Source organism: Eleutherodactylus coqui, chromosome 8 (assembly GCF_035609145.1).
Source record: "Eleutherodactylus coqui strain aEleCoq1 chromosome 8, aEleCoq1.hap1, whole genome shotgun sequence".
Classification (NCBI taxonomy): domain Eukaryota; kingdom Metazoa; phylum Chordata; class Amphibia; order Anura; family Eleutherodactylidae; genus Eleutherodactylus; species Eleutherodactylus coqui.
In genome coordinates this window covers 33,690,383-33,705,383 of record NC_089844.1, presented here as the reverse complement: position 1 = coordinate 33,705,383, position 15,001 = coordinate 33,690,383, and the positions used below count along the sequence as shown (strand labels likewise).

Here is a 15,001-nt window from a genome sequence, read left to right as displayed (position 1 = left end):
ATTCTTTATTTTTTCTTTAAGAGAAAGCCAGCTGTACTTAAAAACCTGGATTTGGGAGCTTGTATGACCCGCTGGACTGTGGATTACATAAGCAGGAAGGGTGGAGGGCGAGAGGTGAAGATCCACGTGTCTGAGCTGCCCCAGATGGACTTTATTCAGAAGAACTTCATATACAGGTGATGGGCTTTAGAGAACGGAGAGCTTTCCTTGTACGTTTATGTATTACTTGTATAATGCAACGGTGCCGCTAACCCGCTGGCTCTACTTCAGGTCTCTGCCATTCGATGTATTTGTACACAGAGCTGCTGAGAACAAACACAAAGAGTTCTTCATCTCAGAGGTAATCCACATCAACCGCACTGTCGCTTCAGATATTTCCATCATGTCATTGCTTAAAATTAAAGGGGTTGTGCCAAGCTATAAAGCTAACCCCAAGCCACAGGGTAGGAGAAAACTTTATGATCTGTGGGGGTCTGACTGCTGGGACTCCTACCGATCCCAAGAATGTGGGTCTGGTTGGTTCTCCTAATGAGTGGGGGCAGAGCACTTGAATTTGGTAATCTCTAGTGCTGTCATTGAAGTGGATGGAGCCGCAGGGCGCCTGTGCAACCTCCGCTCCATTCACTCAGGTACTGACACGAACCCTGTTCTCGGGATTGTGGCCTGACCCCACCGATCATAAAGGTATTCCCTATCCTATGTTATCCTGTAACCCACAATTCTGGCATCCCACTCTTTTTTTTCTCAACGACCTTCACCGTGGAGGATACATTTTCTAGTATTTTAATAGATCAGACTTTTACGTACATGAAATGCGTGGCTTTTTTCATTGTTTCGATTTTTATGGAAAATATGTGAAAAGTTTTTTTTGTTTTTTTTTTACTTTTAATATATTTTATTGTTTTACTGTTTAAAAAAGAACTGTCAAAAACATCTGATCGCCACCAGATATGGAGCGGATTCGGCTCCCAAGTCCACTCCATATACCCTTCATGACCGTATGACGTGTATTTGCATAGCATACTCCGTCCAACAGGAGTAAAATTCTTTAAATTCATAAAGTGACTCTCTGCCATTATAACCCATCTAACTGGCCGAGCCTGTTATTTATAGAGGACCTGTTGGCTCTCTTCACATGTCTGAGTACATATTTGCATTCCCCATGTAACCTTCTCTTATAAGGCCTCTTGCACACCACAGGGTTGGATCTGGTATGCAGGATCCCGCAGCTGGAGCCGACCCTGTGCCCAGCCGGTGACCCGGCGTACCTGTCCGGATTCTTTCTTACCTGTACTGCAGAAGCGCCGGCTGGCGCAGTACAGATTATGCCGTGCCATCGCTAGGCGATGACGCAGATCCCACGACCTTTCTGCAATAATGATTGTGGAAGGGTCGTGGGACGGACGGCTTCCAATGACTTCAATGGAGCCCGTCCAGACTGAAACCACACAGAAATGGGGCATGCTGCGATTTTTAGGAGGCTAGGGGCAGTATTTGCTGCGGAATCCCGGGGCAGCCGCTGGCCCCGGATTCCGCAAATCAAATCCACCCGTGTGCAGGAGCCCTAACTCAACATTGTATACATATTGACACTTGGGTGTTATCATTGCCTTTGCTAGTGGGACATTTCCCTACACACTCTGACAAATTGAATGGTAACACCAATTGTCTATTTATTCATACATTTCCAGGAGGAATAACACAGGAACAGCTCAATTCTAAGAAAAACAGACACCGGAGAGATAACAAGTCCTCTTCGACAATTGTATTGCCCTTGAATATTTTTCTTTGATTATATTTGTTAACTGGGTTACATCTAAAGATCCTTTTATACTTTTTTCCCTTCTATAAGCGGTATACATCAGGGCTATTTCCTGACATGCCTTCTATGTATATAGTGGCATGTCACCCATGAAAAGAAAACCTTTTTACTGTAAGCTTCTGCATAGAAAAACATAATCTACTACACTATTGCATACAGCAAAAAATGGCATGCCGACACATATCTGCTCAATGTATACCAAAAGTACACATTTGTGGTATAGACGTGTCAAGGACGCCTATTAGACATTAGCTGTATGTGCTTGGAGCTTTAAATGGGTTGTGCTGAGTTAGACTTATCCCCTATCCACAAGAGAAGGAATAAGAGATTGATTGGTGGTGGAGCCACCGATCATGTGCACTGAGGTCCCGAATCCCCCCAAATGAGTGGAGCGGTTGCAGCTTCATTCATCTCTATGGACTACCAGAGATAGCCAGGTACTGCACTCAGCAATCTCCTGTAGTTTCATAGAGAGGAACGAAGTGGTGGCACACATGCTCAACTGCCCATGCCCGGAGACACGGAACCCCAGTTCACATGATCAGTGGGGGTTTCAACAATCAGACACCCAGCAGTCAGACAATTACTCCCTATCTTGTGAGTTAGCAAGAAGTTGAAATCTTAGCATAACCCTTTTAACATCACATATAGTAAATATAGTTCAAAAAAGAAGTGTGAACGGAGTCTAAGACACCTTCCCGAAGTTAAGAAAGTTTTATGCAGATTAAAGTATGCATCACCGCTGAACTCCTTCACAAAACGTTTACCGCTGGATGCAAAAATGCAAACTTTGAAGGATACTTAAAGACAATTTCAAGTTTCATAGGTCAGACTTCCTTGCCCGGTGACTTTCAGAAACGGGAAGAACTGTTGGGGTTTTTAGAGAGATTCACACTCAACAGTGTACGAATTGTACTATTTTCAGCCCTCCTGATTGGTACACTTTGTGGCCAGAAGTCTGTGGACACTTGACCATTACACCCATATAAGCTTATTGCACATCCTATTCTAAAACCATGGGTGTTAATATGGAGTTGGGTCCCTTTTGTAGTTATACCAACTTCCATCCTCCTGGGAATGCTCTGCACAAGAGTGTATCTGTGGAGATTGATGTCCCTTCATCCAAAAGAGCATTTATGAGGTCAGGCACTGATGTTGGACAAAGTCTCTAAGGCCTTAGTCAGACGGGCGTTTTTTCGCGCGATTTGCGGATCGCATGACGGATGCGCATCCGCAAATCGCGTGACCGGGGCCCGAAAATCGCCCGAAAATCTGCTCCTAGCCGCGTTTCATTAGAAACGGGCCGGAGCTGTCCAGCGCATTGCATTCAATGGAGCCGGCAATACAGCCGGCTCCATTGAAAGCAATGCGCTGCGGGCGAGTGTGGGATGAATTGTCAGGAAGGGCTTAAATATATAAGCCCTTCCCTGCAATTCATCCAGAAATGTGTTAAAATAAAAAAAATATATATACTCACCTTGTCCTGGCAGACGGAGCTCAGCGCGGCCGGCCTGCAGTGGGTGTGAAGGGGGTGAGCCAATCAGAGGCAGGTCTCACTCACACCCCCTTCACACCCACTGCAGGCCGGCCGCGCTGGACTCCGGCTGCCGGGACAAGGTGAGTATATATATTTTTTTTATTTTAACACATTTCTGGATGAATTGCAGGGAAGGGCTTATATATTTAAGCCCTTCCCGACAATTCATCCCACACTCGCCCGCAGCGCATTGCTTTCAATGGAGCCGGCTGTATTGCCGGCTCCATTGAATTCAATGGGAAAACATCGTTCTTGCTGTGTTACAGCTGTGGCAGAGAAGAATGATTTGTCTTCTATATGTTCTCAATGGGGTCGGCGCTGCTGCCGCTGGCCCCATTGAGCGCATATAGAGAAGAGAACAGAAATCGCAGATCGCACATAGGTGCGATCTGTGATTTCTGTTCTATAATTTATCGGACGAGCGCATAAAAAGCGCTCATGTGTCCGATACCATTGCAAAGCAATGGTTTTAAAAAATCGCCGGACGCATGCGCAAATTGTGCGAAAAAACGCCCGTCTGACTAAGGCCTAACAGTCACTTTTCCAATTCACCCCAAGGGTGTTTGATGACGTTGAGGTTGGGTCTCTGAGCAGAGCACACAAGTTCCTCCATGCTAAACTCATCAGACCATGTCTTTATAGACCTTGCTCTATGCATTGGGGTACCATCATGCTGAGAAAGAAGAGAACTTTCTCAAACTCGCTGCCACAAAGTTGGATCCAAACAATTGCCGAAAATGTCTATGTATGCCCAAATTCAGAAACCTACCTTCCTCAGCACTGTAGGTTTGTATGGTTTGCTGTCTTGTCTGAGCTGTTGTTACCTTTATACACCATAGCACCTATTGTTCGACGGGGCAGATCTAGCAGGGGTGAAAGTTCACAAACTGACTTTGTAAAAGTCACTGAACGCTTCAGTGTAACCCAGACCGTTACCAACGTATATCCATGGGGATTGCATGGCTGTGTGATTGATTTTATGCATCCGTTTGCAATGCGTGTGGTTAAACACCTCTATAAGCAGGAGTATCTTCTTCTTTTTGGCCATACCGTGTTCTTTGGATGGCTGTTTAGTGGTACAAATGCAAGTGGAGAATATGTGAGGAGCCTTAACCCTTTCTAATCCACTGTCTGTACAGCTCCGATGTTGGAAGACATCCGTCGGGGTTCTCTTACTGTATATTGCCAGTCTCTCTGCTGTCAGAGTCTATCCAACGTGTCACCTCATGCAGTACTGGCTTTAGCCAGCAGATAGCGCTGTTGTATAACGGCAGAAAACGAGTAATCCCCCTGAGAAAACCAGGATACAAATTGGATTGGAAAGGGTTAATTTAAATGGGTCCGGTCATTCAGATATAGAACAATATACTGTATATATCCAGTATCTCTATCCCCACTTACTCACCTATTGAAGTTCTAAATTGTCATGTTCGATAAATATTATATCTGAGCAGGCAATGCTTTTGTATCTTCCTCATCCTCCACCAGTGTGGCTTATATCTCTATACCAGAAACAATGTATTAATATCCTTCCAACTTTGCATTTTCATTTTTTTTCTACTAGGATGAAAAATATTATCTCCGATCTTTGGGTGAAGACCCTCGCAAGGTAAGAAGGAAGCCATATTTTGGAACAAACAGCAACATGAAGTCTAATACAACACAATCACATACTCTGGTTATGTTTGTGTAGACCACAAATAGAGCTGCTTAGCTCATACAGTGGGAAAATTGGAGAATGAATTTTTTTAAATCTCATTCATTCATTCATTGTCCTCTTACATTTTGCATTGTCTGTTCCTCTGGAGGTGGGAAGAGTGTGTCTGCATGCAATGGCTAGATGTTGCAGAAATCGAAACACACTATTTGGGCTTGGTCAGATGAGCGTGTGTTTTGCGCGCGCATATTGCATGCTTCTGAAAGAACCAATTGATTCTTATAGAAGCGTTCTTATGCGCGGAATTTGCAGCACAAAACAGCGCGGACCCTAAAAAAGATAGGACACAGGTGCGCGTTTTACAGGCGTTTCCATTGACTCCTTTGGAAGCAGGAGTTAATGGAAACTCCTGCGCAGGAAATAGCTTTCCCACTGCTTACAGCAGGACATTTAAAAGGTGCTTCTGGCCAGAAGCACCTTTTATATGTGTCCCACTGTTAACCCCTTAGGCCCTGCAGGGATGAGGGGATTCCCCGAGGGCTCCGTTAATCCCTGCGGAGAGTTTCCCTTATCACTGTGACAGCACTGTCACAGTGTTCAGTGATGATGGGACGGCAGCAGGGATGAAAGATTCCCTTGCCACAGCTGTGGCAAAAGAGTGTGATGCCATCCCAAAAGGTCAAAATATATTGACATGTGATTATTAGCAAAAGCAATATTGATTATTTTCTTTAGCAAGCCAAAGGGCCCTAGAAAAGGTGCATATTTCTACATTGTTGGAGTATACCATTTTTTTGTTGAAAATGTATATTGCTTTACATGGCTTATCCTGACACTAACGGTTCATCAGAGGGGATGTCCAGAATTAGAAAAATGGGACTCATTTTTTTTTTTAAATACTGGGAAACCCTATGAACGAATATAACCATTGTGAATAATCATGGGATAGCTGCAGGATATTCCATAAATGTACTGTCAGACCGAAATGCTGCTTTCCATAACTCCCATAGAGTCTATGGCATCTACCAGTAGAGGAGCATCACACATTTCATATCTTGTATTATTTATCACCCCTTTTATAGCTTTTGCTGTGAAATGGGTGGCAGGGGGGGTTGGAGCTTTGTAATAGGAAAATGAAGCTCCACCCCTTAAAAAAAACATAATGAGCACTGACTTGTGGATCTCTTTATTTTTTAAAACCTTTCATGAGCGACGGGTGTACATTACTGGCGCTGTATCACATCTTTGCTGAATACTTATGTTTTCCTTATGCAGGATATTGCAGACATCAGTAAACAATTTCCTGAGTTGGCAGAAGACATTCAGATTCCAGAATTCTTTGTGAAAGACCAATTCTTCTCCAGTGTGTTCCGCATCAGCTCATCTGGACTGCAGCTCTGGACCCATTATGATGTATGATATAACTAGAAATGAAAGCCTATGCGTAGAACAGCAGGCATTACAATGAAATGTACATTTAACAAAGATTACATACAAGCACATACACATTCAGCACAACTGGACCCATCGTTTGGAACATATTTAAAGAAGATTACTGCCAAAAACGTAAAATGGCCCGTATATAGGTAAATCCGAAGGAAGATAGAGCTCAGTAGAACTATAGAAGTAAATGATGGTGGTGAGCGATGGCCACACATATTCACCAATACTCCATTTTCCTAGTGACTTCGAGGTGTGCCATTCTTGTTATCCCTGGGAGTTCCAGCCATCAGACCACTAGTAATCATTTATCACTTATCCTGAGGTTATGTGATAATGTTTGGGGGGATAATCCCTTTAAAGGGACACTCTGGTGATTTAATGTTTCGTTCATTTATATTTATCCCCCCAGTATATATAAGTGAGCTTAGTGTTACCTTGGTTAGTTATTCCTTTCTGTCTGAAATTCCTGGCCTCTTTTTCCTCAGATGATCATGTGATCTCAGTTCTTACCAGCTGAGATTAAATTGGAGTTAGGCTGGGTTCTCACATGCCCATTCCCGGCGGAAATCTCGCGAGATTTCCACCCAGAAAGCGCTGCTTCAAAACCCGCAGCACTTAGCCATGGGTTTTGAAGCGGCCTGGTCGCACGCTTTTCCATTGCGGCCAGCGCTCCCAGAGAGGAGAGTTGGGCCGCAGCAGAATAAAAAGAAAAATGGACATGCTGCGGCCAGCGAATCCACGCCGCAATGCTGGCTTTGCCGCGACGGATTCGTCGTCCTGTGTTGACGAGATTTCTGAGAAATCTTGTCCACATGGCTGGCCAATCCCGGTAATAGCGGCCGCAGGCGGATTTGTGGCCGCGAATTCTGGACGGAATTTCCGCGGCAAATCCGCCCTGTGTGAACCCAGCCTTATGCTGTCTAAAACTAAGCAACTTCTCAGTCTGTGTTATGTTGTTACAAGGACTGTACCACAGAAACTGCCCAGATGAGGACACAGGTACTCCTTTCACAGTTACTGATGAATGATCAAACAGCTCCTGTCACACAGTTATAGTAGAGGAGATCACGGTTCATCCTACTGACTGCATACTAATGGTATGTAGCTTATGTAGTTGAATATAGAAGGTAATGTTAAGTGGCCACCCAACAGGAAGAAATAGTAGTATAGCCTCTAGCTAATGCTGTGCTGATGCATCATGGGATTGATTTGAAAGTGAAAGCTAAATTTTCACCAACAAGATGCTGCCTGAAAAGCATCAGACAGGGGGCTGCCCTGCATGAAAGTGGCTGCAGTAATCAGAGGAGACCTCTAGAATATGACAGGCAATCTGGTGAGGAAGTAGGCATGGAAAAATGTGTTTTCACCAAAGTGTCCCTTTCACAAATCTTTTAGCCATTAGCTTTCAGAATGTTATGTTGCTTATAATCCTTGTTCTTATATCTCTGACTTTTCTACTTCCAGGTCATGGATAACCTGCTGATCCAGGTGACAGGGACAAAAAGAGTGGTCTTATACAGTCCCCGGGATGCTCCGTATTTATATTTATCAGGTAGAGACAACAAAGCATCATCCTTGAACATGGCAACGTTATGACTCAGTTTTGCATCTTGTCCTACAAAATAGTTTCACATTTGTGCACTTTTTTCAGTTTGCACACGTTGACATTAACCCCTACCCACTCCAGGACGTACATTTACGTCCTGGAGCGTCGGGGTATGTATGCAGAGAGGTCGCAGGGCGACCTCTCTGCATACAGCGCGCGCATCAACTGTTTATTACAGCTGACACCCGCGGGCAATAGCCGCGATCGGCCGAACGGCTATTAACCCTTTAAATGCCGCTGTCAATTCTGTTATAGCATTACGTCATACTGCAGGGACCTTAAAGTAACGTAAGAAGAAAAAAAAAAGTTATAAAAGTTTAAATCACCCCCCTTTTGCCATATCTATTATTAAAAAATGTAAATCAGAAAATAAAAATACATATTTGCTATCACCGCATCTGTAAAAGTCTGATCTATCAAAATCGCGCATTATTTACCCTGCACAGTGAACGTCGTCCGAAAAAAAAAAAAAAGCCAGAAATGCACTTTTTCAGTTACCCTGTCTCCCAGAAAAAAACGCAATAAAAAGCGACTAAAAAGTTGTATGTATTCCGCATTGGTACTATTGGAAACTACAGGACTTCGGCAAAAAATGAGCCCTTGCTGAACTACGTCAACGGAAAAATAAAAAGTTATCACGCGCACAAGATGACCGCAGAAAATAATTGAAAAAATTAAATCTTTGAAAAAAAATAGTAGTATAGTAAAAAAAAACTATACAAGTTTGGTATTGTAGCAATCGTACTGACCCATAGAATACAGGTATCACGTCGCTTTTGTTGCAGTTTGTGCGCCATAGAAACAAGACGCACTGAAAGATGGCGGAATGTTGTTTTTTTTTCATTTTACTCCACTTTTTTAAAGGTTTTTCAGTACATTATATGGTACTTTAAATAGCACCATTAAAAACTACAACTCGTCCCTCAAAAAACAAGTCTTCATACAGCGACGTCGATGGATAAATAAAGGAGTTATGATTGTTTTAAGGGGGGGAGGAAAAAACCAAAATGGAGGAAAAAAGGTCAGCGTCATTGAGGGGTTAACCAATGTCATACCATGCTTGATGAAGAGACCAAAGTATTGTCAGAAGCTTGGCATTAAAGATTTAACGGATCAATTTTGATCAGTTTTATTTCAGTTTCTCTGCTCCAAAAACGGAGCAGAGAGATGAAAACCCTGAAGGGAGTCCTACCGCAAGTGTGAAAGCAGCCTTAGTTAGCCCTTAGAAGGTATCAGACTGCAGGATATTATTTTGTTACTCCTTCCGAGCGCAGTAACACTTTCAGCATTAGCAGATAAAACAATGTTGCCGTTTCTGTGATGGACGTGTCTGTAGGTTGGCCACAGGCTGTGGGATCTAGAGCTCTGTTGTGACACTTCATGATGTTAATCTAAATCCTCCTGCATTACTGATGCACGTTTAGATTAACCTTCATAAAGATTTTACAATTGAACTGGTTTTCTTTTTTCCAGGTGACAAATCCGAGGTGTTAGATGTAGATAATCCAGACTTGGTCCGATATCCCCTTTTTACACAAGCTAGAAGATATGAATGTACCTTACAAGCTGGAGATGTGCTGTTTATTCCAGGTTAATAATTGTATTTGTGTTACCTGGCCTGACCGATATGAGCATTGAATCATGCATTGTTCCTACGCACAAGATACGACTTGTCACATTGCATAAAGGGGAATTATTGGTCTCAGGACTGACATTAATGGCATATCACTAGGATACGTCATCAGTGTCCGTTTAGTTGGGTCAGACTGCTGAGACTCCCAGGGTCACTTAAAATGAAAGGCCAGTAGCTTTCGGCTTGTGCTGTGTCACTTTGACTCCACTTGGCTTTCTATGGAGGCCACATGGTTGGAAGATTACAGTTAAAGGAGATGTCCCGCGCCGAAACGGGTTTTTTTTTTTTTAAACCCCCCCCCCGTTCGGCGCGAGACAACCCCGATGCAGGGGTTAAAAAAACCACCCGCACAGCGCTTACCTGAATCCCGGCGGTCCGGTGACTTCAATACTTACCGCTGAAGATGGCCGCCGGGATCCTCTATCTTCGTGGACCGCAGCTCTTCTGTGCGGTCCACTGCCGATTCCAGCCTCCTGATTGGCTGGAATCGGCACGTGACGGGGCGGAGCTACACGGAGCTACACGGAGCCCCATAGAGAACAGCAGAAGACCCGGACTGCGCAAGCGCGGCTAATTTGGCCATCGGAGGCCAAAAATTAGTCGGCACCATGGAGACCAGGACGCTAGCAACGGAGCAGGTAAGTAAAAAACTTTTTATAACTTCTGTATGGCTCATAATTAATGCACAATGTATATTACAAAGTGCATTATTATGGCCATACAGAAGTGTATAACCCCACTTGCTGCCTCGGGACATCTCCTTTAATGGCCAACCATGCAGCTGGCCAAAAAACCTGAACAGAGTTGACAGGAAAGGAACTCCTGTTATAATGTGCTATGATGACCATTTTACTGTAGCAGTAGGGAGTTGGCAATCATTTAGAACTTAATGGTGTATTACCATCTTAGACTATTTTGGCATATCCACAGGATATTCTAGAGAAGTCAGGTAGGTGCAGGTCTTATCTCTGGAACCCATGCATACCGCTAGTTGTGATCTCCACTACCCCTGGGCAAGCTGTATGAGGTAGCCATGGGTGCTTGAGAAATGGGGAAACAGGCTTTGCTACGCTGTTTCTGTAACTTTCATAGAAGTCAGTGGGGGTTACACAAACAGCAGAGCTTGTTGTGCTACATTGCTTGCGGAACTGCCATTGACTTCTATGGGAGTTACAGAAAGGGCGTAGCAAAGCCTGTTCGTCTGTTTCTGTAATCTCACCGCTGTTTGGCCAAGAAGGGAACACTCCGAGGTGGAGCTCTTCACTGACCTGCTGTCTACTTATTAATGCCAAGGCATTTAATAATAGACCTTTTGAGTTGAAGTACTCTTTACATCTTTAGATAGATTTTAATATATTTTTCTCTAAAGCCTTTCTGAATTGTTTTAGAGGCCACCATCATTCAGCCTTAGGCCCCATGCAGACAAGAGTATTCGGTTGGTATTTTGCATCCATATTTGGAAATTAGGAAAGAAATCTACAGAGAAAAAGTATAATGGAAAGATTTGCATCTCTTCCGTATTTTGGACCCACGCCTGGTTTTGGCCTACTGATACTGACACAAAATACTGACCAAATACCGCCGTCTAAGTGGGGTCTTAGAGCTAAAATGGCCTGGACTCCTAAGAGAGCTCTGCTTGACTCTCTTTGCTGCTTTGATATAAGTATAGTTTATTTTTAACACATCACTATGGCATATCTATTTAACCCATTAGTAGAGAGTAGAGATGAGCGAACGTACTCGGTAAGGGCGATTTCGCAATCGAGCACCGCGATTTTCGAGTACTTCACTACTCGGGTGAAAAGTACTCGGGTGCGCTGTGGGTGAGCGGGGGGTTGCAGCGGGAAGTGGGGGGGAGAGGGAGAGAGAGAGGGCTCCCCCCTGTTCCCCGCTGCTACCCCCCACTCCCCTCTGCAACCCCCCGCCCCACAGCGCACCCGAGTACTTTTCACCCGAGTAGTGAAGTACTCGAAAATCGTGGTGCTCGATTGCGAAATCGCCCTTACCGAGTACATTCGCTCATCTCTAGTAGAGAGCGCAATACACCTTTTTACTGATCTCACTAATAGGCTACACATACATCTTTTTAAGGCGGTGGCTTGGCTGACTACTGACAGCCAGGCTCCTGCTCTAACCACCAGTAGTGGAGAAACCTCAGATCTGGCAGTTTAACCCCTTACATGCCAAAATCAATAGCAACTGCTGCATGTAAGCAGATGACAGGAGGAGGGGGCTCCCCCCAACCAAAAAAAATGATCCTTATTTTCTCCTGCACTCTTAGCCTGTTCTCATTTGGGCCTGGTACTTGTACCATCCCCATATTTTCCTTTTCATTGAAATATCTCCAATTTTTTTTCTATGATCATTTCAGTGTACTTTTGATAGGGATTAACCCCTTGGGTAAGTGGTTCCTGATGAGGCTGTATCACTACAGCTGAAACGCGTTGAACTGAAGAACCGAACCATCCTATTATCTCCATATTAGATGGATAATTATTAGAGATGAGCGAGCGTACTCGGCCACGCCCCTTTTTCGCCCGAGCACCGCGATTTTCGAGTACTTCCGTACTCGGGCGAAAAGATTCGGGGGGTGCCGTGGGTGAGTGGGGGGTTGCAGCAGGGAGTGGGGGGAGAGAGGGCTCCCCCTTGTTCCCCGCTGCTACCCCCGCTCTGCCACGCCGCCCCCCGAATCTTTTCATCCGAGTACGGAAGTACTCGAAAATCGCGGTGCTCAATCGGGTAATTACTCGAAACGAGTAGGTTCGCTCATCTCTAATAATCATTCTTACTTTTAATTGACAGATTCCTATTCAGCATAAATTAGAGATTTCCCTACCCGATTATTTTGGGACGTATAATGGCTATTGAGCCGTAAACCTACGTTACGACATTGGCATGAGCATAGCACCTCTTGGACGTGCTTGTCCTTTTGTTTTTTGTGTCTGTTTGTTTACTATAGCCCGGGGCTGGGTTCATTTTTATATATATATATATATATATATATGAACTTTGTATCGCAGTAATTGTGCTGATCCAGATTAAAAAATTATTATCTTATTTGTACCGAAAGGGGAACTCTGTAAAAACAAAATCCAAAAATAATGTCAGAATGTCTGCATGTTTTTGCGTCTCTTCCCCCCAAAAGATGTCATAAAAGTTATACAGCACATTTCATATACCCCAGAGTTGCGTCATTAAGAAATACAACTCATCCCACTAAAAACAAGCCCTCATGTGGCTATGTCAACAAGTTAGGTCTCTTGGGCTACCCATACATGTGCGTGTGTGAGATCAAGCCAAGAAACTCGTCCCAATATCGTACTCGCCAACATGTGATTTACCCACTAAAATGCCTGGCATTGCATCTGTAAAATTCCGATCCTCTAGCGCAGTTTCATGTGCGATAGAGGATCGGAAGTGTTCCCCATTGATTTTGATGGGAAACCTTGCATCACACGGCATGTGAGGCATTAACCCTTTCCAATCCACTGTCTGCTGCTGAAGACATTATGATTTAAGGCTGTACAGCTTTGATGTTGGAAGACGTCCATCAGGGTTCTCTTACTGTATACTGCCAGCCGCTGTTGGAGCCTATACAACGTGTCACCTCATGCAGTACTGGCTTTAGCCAGCATATAGCGCCGTTGTATAATGGCAGAAAAAGAGTAAGCCCCCTAGGAAAACCAGGATACAAATTGGATTGGAAAGGGTTAAAGCTCCCATTGAAATCAACGGGCAATTTGTTCCGAGGAACACAAAAAAGTTAGAGCATGTGCTTGTGTATATGACTCCATTCAAAAGCATGGGGTTCATATTCGAGGCGCACAAATCTTGCGTGATTTTCTCAGCCGTGTGAAACTGGTCTTGCAGTGTGATGATGAAAATTACCTGGTCCTTAAGACACAAAATAGGTTGGTCTCTAAGGGTTAAATTTGTAATTATCGCTATGAACATGTCATCTTACGGATCAGTAAGGTGGCCTTACTTAATAACCTTATTTCTTTTTCTTGATTTAGCCCTCTGGTTTCACAATACGGTTGCTGAGGAGTTTGGAGTGGGAGTAAACGTCTTCTGGAGGCATCTACCATCCGAATGCTATGATAAGACAGACACCTATGGAAACAAGGACCCCACCGCCGCCTCAAGAGCAGTGCAGATTTTAGACCGGGCGCTAAAAACACTTGATGAATTGCCCGAGGAATATAAAGATTTTTATGCTAGAAAAATGGTTCTACGGATACAGAATAAAGCCTACAGTACAGACTTGGAATAAAACTCATTACATGGAGTAAAAGTTTAATTGTACCTTTTGTAAGTAGAAAAATGTGTTCTCTGCATTGGATAGTAACAATTGCGAAAGCAACAGGGTGGCCAAAGCACGAACTTTTCCTTTAATTGTGATCTTCAGCCTTTTTTGGGTCCTTATACATTAATCACAATGCTTTAGTGTATACTAACATTAACCCTTTACAATTCAATTTTTAGATTCAGGGTTTCCTAGGGGGTTTTCTTTCTGCCATTATACAATGGCGCCATCTGCTGGCTGGAGCCAGTACTGCGATATGGGACATGCTGGAGAGGCCCCCAAAAACAGAGCAGCCAGTAATATACAGTAAGAATACCCTGCCGGACGTCTTCCGACATGGGAGCTGTACAGCCTTCAATCAGAATGTCTTTAGATGTCAGACAGTGGATAGGAAAGGGTTAAATCTCACTGGGTTTATTTCCATTCTTCAGGGCGTGCACACACTGCATACTGTATATGGACTGTTCAATCAGAACATTAACAACTGCCTGGTGAAGTGAAGGCCATGCAATAGCCTGTCAATAAGTGGGATATATTAGGCAGCCCATGAACTAACTGTTCTTGAAGTTGATATGTTGAAGGCAGGAATAGTAACAAGTCTTGTTTATTCCTGGTATATAGTGGTAAATACAGGGGCGTAACTAAAGGCTCAGGGGCCCTGGTGCAAAACGTGAACTGGGGCCCCCCTCTTTCTGTATACCATGCTGCACAGAGACATAACTGGAAGCTTCTGGGCCCCAATGTAAAACCTGTAACGGGGCCCCCAACTATAATGCTTTATTCATAGTACTGGGCTCCCTATATGGAGAAGAGAAGCCTTATGGGCCCCCTAAGGCTCCTGGGCCCGGGTGCAACCGCATCCCCTGCACCCTCTATAGTTACGCCCCTGGGTAAATACCTACCAGAGGTTGTCCATGGTGAGCTGGCAACAGGGTGCCAAAGCCTCATTGATGATGGGTGAGCCAAAGCTAGCTCATGTGGGTCAATCTCACAGAAG

At 44.1% G+C, this 15,001-nt stretch overlaps 1 protein-coding gene and 1 long non-coding RNA gene across 6 annotated transcripts in view; one reads left to right on the top strand and one right to left on the bottom strand.

Moving 5' to 3' along the window:
- Positions 1-14,452, top strand: part of TYW5 (tRNA-yW synthesizing protein 5) — a 964,030-nt gene extending 949,578 nt beyond the window's left edge. For 4 of the 5 annotated variants that reach the window (XM_066575478.1, XM_066575477.1, XM_066575479.1 and 1 more), the window contains 7 exons: positions 22-176; positions 271-340; positions 4,924-4,968; positions 6,292-6,429; positions 7,924-8,011; positions 9,539-9,655; positions 13,715-14,452. In XM_066575478.1, coding sequence (XP_066431575.1) covers positions 22-176; positions 271-340; positions 4,924-4,968; positions 6,292-6,429; positions 7,924-8,011; positions 9,539-9,655; positions 13,715-13,971 — 870 coding nt within the window. In that variant the 3' untranslated portion in view covers positions 13,972-14,452. The remainder of the gene's footprint in view (positions 1-21; positions 177-270; positions 341-4,923; positions 4,969-6,291; positions 6,430-7,923; positions 8,012-9,538; positions 9,656-13,714) is intronic. The other variant, XM_066575476.1, reaches the window with a different exon arrangement.
- On the bottom strand, positions 3-5,316 carry LOC136576299 (uncharacterized). Its single transcript, XR_010786335.1, has 3 exons — positions 4,765-5,316; positions 4,129-4,649; positions 3-302 (listed from the first exon to the last, which is right to left on the bottom strand). It is a non-coding gene; the product is annotated as an uncharacterized lncRNA (long non-coding RNA).
- Positions 14,453-15,001: the final 549 nt, after the last annotated feature.